At 47.8% G+C, this 9,283-nt stretch overlaps 2 protein-coding genes across 2 annotated transcripts in view; one reads left to right on the top strand and one right to left on the bottom strand.

The window, feature by feature from the left end:
• Nucleotides 1-410, bottom strand: part of Znf260 (zinc finger protein 260) — a 39,127-nt gene extending 38,717 nt beyond the window's left edge. Inside the window, exon 1 of the mRNA XM_029537653.1 lies at nucleotides 342-410. The gene's annotated coding sequence lies outside the window, so the exon portion shown is untranslated. The remainder of the gene's footprint in view (nucleotides 1-341) is intronic.
• Nucleotides 411-4,977: 4,567 nt separating this feature from the next.
• Nucleotides 4,978-9,283, top strand: part of LOC115063830 (zinc finger protein 566-like) — a 12,356-nt gene continuing 8,050 nt past the window's right edge. Inside the window, exons 1-2 of the mRNA XM_029537662.1 lie at nucleotides 4,978-5,206; nucleotides 8,221-8,280. Coding sequence (XP_029393522.1) covers nucleotides 8,272-8,280 — 9 coding nt within the window. The 5' untranslated portion in view covers nucleotides 4,978-5,206; nucleotides 8,221-8,271. The remainder of the gene's footprint in view (nucleotides 5,207-8,220; nucleotides 8,281-9,283) is intronic.

The following is a 9,283-nucleotide window of genomic DNA, read 5'->3' as shown; positions in this document are numbered from 1 at the left end:
TGTGGAGCTCAGTGAACAACTTGCAGGAGTCGGTTGTCTGTCTCTCTCTCCCCTCTCTCTCTGTCTCTCTCCCCTCTCTCTGTCTCTCTCTCCCCTCTTGTCTGTCTCTGTCTCTGTCTCTCTCCCCCCCCCCTCTCTCTCTCTCCCTCTCTCTCTCAACCGTGAACTACATTTCCCAGAAGTCTCAGGGGTTCTAGTTACTTTCCTCTCCACTCGCCCTGGAACTTTTCCCAGTGGATAAGTAGTAAAAGGCTGGGACTCAGATACTACCGGTTTCACACTGTGTTACCGGGAAGGACAGTGGTGTGTCAAGGTGTATAATGAATGCAGCTTAAACTCACAAAATAGGCTTTTCCTCGCCTCCAGGCCGAGATTCCCAGTGAGGCGCAATCCTCCGGGTTTTACGGGAGAGGACGCCATCTTGGCCACCGTGGCGCGCTGCTGAACTACATTTCCCAGAAGGCATCTCGCTTTCCCATCGCCTCAGGCCGATGGTTGGCAGCTCTGTGGAGAGTTGTATCAGACTCTGGTGTTAAACTCCGAAGCGATTGCTACAGTATCACAAACTGAAGCCAGGCGGGAATTGAGACTGATAATTGGGTTCAGACTAAACAGTCAGGAAAATAAACTATTGTGCAACTTTAATTTTTGTAGCCATGTGTCCTAGGGTTGTGACAGTGTGTAACAATGTGGAAAGCACTATGCAGATGAGCTGTGGGGTCCTGTGGGATGTTTGTTAATGTGTAACTTGGGTGTTAGGTCCCAAAACTGGGGCAAAGGGCTGAGGTGCCTGTTAGCATATCAAAGCAGCTGATGTCCACGGTTCTCTTAGCACCCCTAGGACCTGGTGAAAGTCTTACAGCTCTGAAGGGAAAGCTACCCTGGCAGTTGGGAGCCAAGGAATACCACAAAGTCACGCCCTACAACAAACCTCGGGAGAGACGTATTGGGAAAGCCTCAAGAAGTTGGGTGCCTTTGCTTGGGAGAGTCAGTAAAGGACAGAACAGGAGGCAGGCGTTATATAGGGTTTAGGGGGAGAGGAGGCGGTACTTCCAGGGGGGCCTGGGATTCCCCCCCCCCGCCCCTTTTTTCCTCTATAGAGTGGATCTTGCCACTCTCTCAATGGGCTGGAGACAGCCTTCACAGTGTAGAGCAGTCTGGAAGGCTGGCCCTGAACACTGGCACATCAAGGGACCGGGCCAGGCCATTAGATTAATCTGGGGGTGGAGCCTGGCTACCTGGGCTGGCCTTGGGCTTACACCTGGCATACCCTGCCTCCTACCCTGAATTCTCCCACTAGGGTTGGGCCCTTTACCTTGCTAAATTCCTGAACCTGGGATATATGACTGTCCTTATGGCTTACCAATGTGTCTTACCAGATACCTGCCCAGGTGCCCTTTTACATGACACATTCCTACACTTACCACCCCACACACAGCCTTGAGCCCAGCCCCCCCCACCACTTTTCTGTCCAGATTCTAACAGCCAATTATATCTACAGCTATTTTTATTTATTTATTTATTTATTTATTTATTTATTTATTTATTTATTTAATGTATGTGAGTACTTTGTTGTTCTCTTCAGACACACCAGAAGAGGGCATCAGGTACCATTACAGATGGTTGTGAGCTGCTGGGAATTGAATTCAGGAAGAGCAGTCTGTGCTCTTAACTGCTAAGCCATCTCTCCAGCCCTCTACTGCTATTTTCTATCAACCCTACCTAACCTTTCCCCATAAGAGGGGCTCCAAGAGCCAATGAGAAGCAGCTCTCTGAAATCCCGACTTTGGGAGAGGCAGCCTGCTTGCAGGCTTAGATGTTTTTCAAAATCTTCTTTATTTAGGGCTCTTAAACACTTCAACTTCCTTTCTAGCCCACCGACCAGAAGTAGGGGAGAAAGGTTATTAGGAAAAGAGAGTTCCAGATCCACTTAGAAGTAGTTTCTGGGGCAATTCCACTCTTCCTCGTCAGGATTCCAGCAGTCCAGGTCAGTAGCAAACACCAGAAAGGAATCAGTAGTGGCGGCAAGATCCAGTAGAAACCTCAGCTGGCACAAATCAGAGGGAGCAGCCAGGAGCAGCCGGATACCACGAGACGTTCTTTGGTGCATTTCTCTCGACAAAGTGAAGATCGGCGAAGCTTTGCCCGGGATAGGACTGCAAGAGCATCCTCTCGCTGTTTGCGGGGTTCCATGGATGCTCTCATCCTCTCGCTGTTTGTGGGGTTCCATGGATGCTTTTTCTAAACATTATGTGCCCTCTGAAGAGTCTGTTTTCAACAAAACATCACATGCCCTGTCATAAGAGAGCTTCCAGAAGCTGGGCGGTAGTGGCACATGCCTTTAATCCCAGCACTTGGGAGGCAGAGGCAGAGGGATTTCTGAGTTCGAGGCCAGCCTGGTCTACAAAGTGAGTTCAAGGACAGCCAGGGCTACACAGAGAAACCCTGTCTCGAAAACAAAAAAAAAAAAAAAAAAAAAGAGAGAGAGAGAGAGAGTTTCCAGAAAAACGTCACATGGCACAACTGAGTTGTTAGAGAAACCAGAAATGTCCACCTCATAGGAAACACTTTACCAACTCAGCTACCTCTCTGGCAGTTTTTTACAATTTTGTTTTGTGTTTATTTCTTTGAGACGAGCTCAGATAGCCAAGCCTGGCCTCGAAGGCCTGCATAGCCTTGAGCTCCTGATGCACCTTATTAGTTTAGCAATTATAGTTGTGTTTTATTTTTTTATTTTTTTCCTTTTTTTTTTTGAGACAAGGTTTCTCTGTGTAGCCTTGGCTGTCCTGGAACTCACTCTGTAGACCAGGCTGGCCTCGAACTCAGAAATCTGCCTCCCTCTGCCTCCCGAGTGCTGGGATTAAAGGCGTGCGCCACCACTGCCTGGATCATTATTAGTATTCTAATTTTCGGCGTCCAGTGATTCCAATCAGGAGGGTCTCCTAAAGCTTATCAACTGTATTAAGGTAATATGAGCAATATAAAGGTTTGAAATTAAGAGGCAAAAATATTTTTGATATTCACTTTGGTCTATAGATAATTTGTAGAAATCGATTTTCAGAGAAGGTGTTTTGGGACAGATCTCCCTATGTACATAGCCCAGGGTGACCTTAAACTCCCTATGTAGCCCAAGCTGGCCTTGAGTTTCTTCTGATTCACTTACCCAGCAGCCCAGTGCTGCAGTTCCAGACATCACTATGCCAACCCAAGGTCTTTGTTGATAAGATTTTTCTAAACTTGAGGTCAGAACAGAATATTGAATCTAGAAACATGAACGAATTTACAGAGCATTGGTAATTGCTTGTGGCAGTATCCCAGGTCAATGGGAAAATCGTGGATGACTGAAAAAACAATATCAGGATAATAGTGTGGGAATTAATAGGCCTCTGATGTCATCATTGATTTAGGAATTGCAGTGTCTCTGCAGAAAGCAGAGACAGAGAGACAGAGACAGACAGACAGAAACAGGCAGACACACACACACACACACAGAGAGAGAGAGAGAGAGAGAGAGAGAGAGAGAGAGAGAGAAACAGACACAGAGACACACTGAGCCTGGTATGAGGTTTTGAAACCTCACAGCCCGCCCACCAATAACACAGCCCCTCTCACACGGCCAAACCCCTAACCCATCCCAGGCAGTTGCATAAACTAATGACTAAGCATTCAAATGTATGAATCTATGAGTCAGCTCATTCCAATCTCCACACCCAGCAATCCCAAACTTCACTTCCCTCTAAACAGGCCTGGTTAGTATAATCATTGTCATTGGGGTAGTCCACAGGCAGCTCTCCCTTAGCTCCATTCTATTCTGTGTGACTTCATATCTTTATAAGATCTTCATGTCTTTATAGCATCAATTTTATTACCTCTTTCTATATCAAGAGGACTGTGGCAGCTTTGCAATTAACAGAGAAGTGAGATAAGCCGTGTTGTCCCTATTTTCTGAAAAGAAAATCTTGATTATACAGAGATGTAGTGTTTTAACTTCACTGTCTTTTTAAAAGACTTAATGTATGAGTGCTCTGCTACATATACTTCTTTAGGCCAGAAGAGGGCATCAGATCCTCTTAGAGATGATTGTGAGCCACTATGTGGTTGCTGGGAATTGAACTCAGGTCCTCTGGAAGAACAGCCAGTGCTCTTAATTGCTGAGCAATCTCTCCAACCCCAACTTTAATGTCTTTTTCAGACCAACTGATTTGTTATCTCCTGGACGAGGTTATTTATTGGTTATGGAAATCACTTCAAAGAAAGATGCTTTCTCCAAGTGTTCCACTGTAGTTTTTAATGTAACTACCACTCAGTGCCCAGGAATGACTCTGATCCTCCTGCCCCACCTGCGGGCTAGCATTAGAAGCATATGGGAATCCAAGGTGTGGTTCTGGTATCTACCCTTTCAACCTACAGGATCTGCTGATGAGTACCAAGCCAAATGCATTTATGAACAAGCCATACATCTGCCCAGGACATCTGTTCCTGCACACTTCTGGGGGCGGGGGAAACTAGGTCGCCAGAAGTGGCCAAGCAAAGGCTTAGCTCTCTGAGGAATTGAGATAACTTTTCCCCCCTCAATATGTTTTTATTTTTTTCCCATTGCACTGAATTACATTACTAGAAGTCTCAGCCACGCGATTATGCTTGCTATGCAAATCACACTCCGCCCCCTACCAGTTCTCCGCCCCTTTCCTGATGCAGACTATCGTCTACAGATAGTACCAAAGGTCCGGGAAATCAACAGATTCCTAACTTTTTGGAATGATTTTAAATGCAGTAATAGAGGCTGATATAGGGTTCCATGTATCCTGAGAGGTGCGTTTCGATTTGGGGCATCCTCCGCTCGTCCACCACACTGCGGGACCGTTAGAAGCCCCGCCCATCGGGAGCCATCTTGCCTGCCGCGTTGCCTCGGACTACATTTCCCAGAGGGCTCCCTGGCTTCTCGCGGGAAGATCATGCCCTCAGCGCTTTGCTGGCAAGAGGGGAGGTGCACTGAACGGTTGCAGGGCTTTGGCAGCTTGGAAGGAAGGCCTGTGGTGCGGAGCCCGCGAGGAGGCGGGGCGAACGCCGAGGCTGGGCTTTGTGCGGCGGAGGAGTTGAAGTCGGAATTGTGCGGCTAATTTGTGAACAGTGATCGCGGCGCTAAGGGGCTGGACTGGTGTTAGGCGTCAGTTTCTGCTGACACCGTGGCGGGCACCACCCCTTGGTGAGTGGGAGGGAGCGAGCTGGGGACACGTGCGGTATTGTGTGTGGATGTGGAGAGCTGCCGACGGGTTGAGTGTTCTGTCCCTGTAGGGGCGTGCGACTGTGTGATGTTGTGACCACGTGCAGCACAGTGCAGGCGCAGATACCTGTGGATTCTGTGTGGTAAAAGTGAAGTTGTGCATAGGTTACTTTTTGAGTCCCTAGTAGGTAGTCCTCTTGTCTTCTCGTAGGTAGGTTTCCGATAGCCGAATGTCCCTGTTGTGGGTCTGTGGGTTGTGAGTGTGAAGTTTTGGATGTGTATCTCTTGCGTGCGTTCGTCGTTAGCCTTTACTCATTTTAGAGGTTCATGTGAGAGCTAGCATGCTTTTCTTTGTCTTTTATTTTGTTCATTTGGACACCTGTGTAGGACTTCCCCGTGATAAGTGGGATAGCGGCTTAACTGAGCCTTTGTGCTGTTTGATATTTCACGATCTGAAGTATACTGCATTTATTCATCTCGACTGTTAATGGTAGCCATATGAGTATTTCTGTTTTTAATGTTTACTTTTAAAAATTCACTTTACATCTCAACCTCAGCCACCCTCCTTCCTCTTCCCAGTCCTACCTTTACAAATCCCTCCCTCCATCTCCCCCTTACCTTTTCCTTAGAGCAGTAGAGCCCCTCTGGGCACCACCCCTCCCTGGGGCACCTAGTCCCGGCAGGTCTAGGTACATCTACCACTGAAGCACAACCAGGCAATCCAAGTAGGGGGTAATCCAATGACAGGGAACAGAGATGGAGACAACCCCCACTCCACTTCTTAGGGAACCCACATAAACACCAAGCTCACATTTGCTACAAATGTGTAGGAGTGGGGTGGGGAGTGTGCCTAGGTCCAGCTCTTCCATGCTCCCTGGTTGGTGACCCAGGCTTTGTGAACCTCCATGGTCCCAGGTCAGTTGACTCTGGGATTTCTTGTGGTATCCTTGACCCCTCTGACTTGCTCACTTCTATCCCCTGTTCTTCCACAAGACTCCCCAAGCTCCACCTGATGAGGGTGTAGCTCTCTGCATCTGCCTCCATCCATGGCTGGATGAAGTCTCTCAGACAGTTATGCTAGGCTCCTGTCTGCAAGCGTAAGACTATCATTAATAGAGTTAGAGGTTAGCTCTCTCACATGGGATGGGTCACAAGTTGGGGCAGTCATTGGATGACTGTTCCCTCAGTCTCTGCTCCATATTTATCCCTGCACTTTCTATAAACAAGACAAATTTTGGGTTGAAGATTTTTGGGGTGGATTGATGTCCCCCTGCCTCTGGAAGTCTTGCCTGGGTACAGGAGGTGGCCACCTCAGTCTCTCTATCTCCCTTCTAGTAGGAGTCCCAGCTAGAGTCACCCCATAGGCTCCCTGTATCCTCTCCCTTCCCAAGGCTCCAACTAGTCACCAGAGATGTCCCCTCCTCCCCCGCTGGTTTCCAATCTCACTCCCAGCCCTCTCTCGCCCCCCCCCCCACATGATCGCCATCCCTTTCCCATCTTCACCACCTCTCCTAGCCAGTTCTCTCCATCCACCTCCAGTGACCATCTCATTTCCCCATGTGAGTGAGATTCATCCTCCCTTGGGGCCTCCTTATTACCCAGTTTCTTCTGGTCTGCGGATCATAGCTTGGTTATCTTGCACGTCATGCCTAACGTCACTTATCAGTGAGTGTATACCGTGCATGTCTTTCTGACTCTGGGTGACTCTGGGCGACCTCACTCAGGATGATGTTCTCAAGTTCCATCCATTGTCTGAAGCACTTATTCATCTCATCAAATACTAGCCATTTGAGTATTTCTAACTTTTAATCTTATAAACATTCTACCATGTCTGTTTTAATTTTTTAATTACTTTTTTTCTTTGAGACAAGGTCTCACTGAATGGCCCTGGATGGCCTGGGACTTAGTCTGTATTCCAACCTGGCCTTGAACTCACAATGTATGGTTGTGCATGTCTTTAACCCCAGCACTCTGGAGTCAGAAGCAGATCTCTGTGAGTTCAATACCAGCCTGGTCAACAGAGTGAACTCCAGGACAGTCAGAGCTATGCAGAGAGACGCTGCTTCACAAAACCAGATAGAAAGAGGCAGAGAGGTAGGAGGGAGAGACAAGTCAGTATGTGAAGGCCTGAGTGATCTCAAACCTCTATTTATTGTCTCAGTCTCAGGAGCGCTGAGATTTCAGACACTTGCATTGTGGTCTACCCCATGCAAGAATTGTATTGTTGTGCCAGGAAGTGTTCATGAACCCCAAAAGGCCATTAGGGTCTCTTTATTACAAGCTCAGGCTTGGACTCTTCTCCATCCCAGCCTTGTCACAACAGAATGGGACTCCTTGAACAGAATCCTTGAACCCTCAGCAGGACAAGTTTTTTTTTTTTTTTTTGTTTTTTCGAGACAGGGTTTCTCTGTGTAGCCCTGGCAGTCCTGGAACTCACTCTGTAGACCAGGCTGGCCTCAAACTCAGAAATCCGCCTGCCTCTGCCTTAGGAGAAAGTAAGCGAGAGAGGGAGGGGTGTCCAGTCTGGCAAACAGCTAATAGAATGGCTATAAGCCAACAGGTGGGTGCTCTGAAATAGACAATCACAAACAGGCTGAAAGTACACCCAAAATAACCAGACTAATCTTTGATTAACTGTTGCTAGGAAGTAACTCTGGGGTATGGGCCAAGGATAAGCCGTGGGGTCCTTCCTGGTATGTGGGTGCAGCTTGGGTTCTGCTGCAGGTCAAGTTCTCAGGCTTTTATTTTTTCCTTGAAGATGGAGGCCAGTTCCAAGGCAGAGTAGGTTTGGCCTGTCGGTATATCTTCATGTGTGTGCTTATGTGCACATGAGCCATATTGCCCAAACCCATCCTGTTCCATTCCAGAGCCTGGCTCACTGAAGATATCTGTTCTTCTCACTTTAGACCCCTCAAAGTATGGGGTGAACACTTGGGGAATGACTGCTGTGTGCACTGAGTCAAGTGGGGGTCTCACTGTTGTTTGTCTCCCCCCAGTTCTCCCCCGTTCCAGAAGAGCAGCACAGAAGACCTGCCACCATCAAAGCCATGGCTCAGGTGAGGCACAGGTTTTTTGTATTTGAATGCAATCATTTTGTATCTAGTACAGATATACGTCTGCTTTCTTCAACTCGGTGCTTTCTTGGTGTCAAACAAGGAACCTTACGTTTAGGTATAAACAGGGTCTCATCTTGCTCTAAAGCCATGGTAGCTCAGTCATGATAGGGTCCTTGTGATGGGCAAAGGGCTCCATCTTCCTAACGCTGTGACCCTTTAATACAGCCCCCTGTAGGGATAATCGCGTGTGCACTGTGTGGAAGCGTTGCTCAGCAATGAAAAGCTGATGTGCTCTTAGCAAGAGGGAGAAAGTAAAAGGTGGGAGGCTCAGGAGAGGTTGGAACACTGAGAGTCAGAGGCTGGAGGTTTGCCCCGGGATCTGAGGACGCTGGACGCAGACATAGCTTAGTTTAAGTGGGTTGTGTGATTGACAGCCTGTCAGAGAACGAGCCCAAACTTATGGCCTAGGCCCTTATTCATAAATAAGTCTCCGAGTTGTTATGGGGAACTGGGATGTGGGTAGAAAAGCCTGTGGTTACAGTTGCTCACACTGTGGTGATCCTCAACCATAAAATTATTTTTATTGCTACCTTATAACTGTAGTTTTACTACAGTTATGAGTCGTAAACATGTGTGTGGTTTTTGATCTAAGGTGACCCCTGCGAAAGGGTTGTTACAACCTCAAATGGGTTGTGATCCACAGGTTGAGAACTGCTGCTCTAAAGGAAAGAGTCTCTAGTAGGCAAACTGAAAAAGCTTTGGGGGCAGGAATGATGGTCCAGCTGTTAGGTCCAGCTCAGATTACAACCAAAAAGTGGTGGCACACACCTTTAATGCCAGCACTTAGGAGGCAGAGGCAGGAAGATCTCTGTGAGTTCAAGGCCAGCCTGGTCTGCAGAGTGAGTTCCAGGCCAACCAGGGCTACCCAATGAGATCCTGTTTCAATCTAACAACAAAAAAGAAGAAGAAGAAGAAGAAGAAGAAGAAGAAGGAGGAGGAGGAG

Source organism: Mus pahari, chromosome 1, assembly GCF_900095145.1.
Source record: "Mus pahari chromosome 1, PAHARI_EIJ_v1.1, whole genome shotgun sequence".
NCBI classification, from domain to species: Eukaryota; Metazoa; Chordata; class Mammalia; order Rodentia; family Muridae; genus Mus; species Mus pahari.
This window is presented reverse-complemented; position numbering and strand designations above follow the sequence as displayed.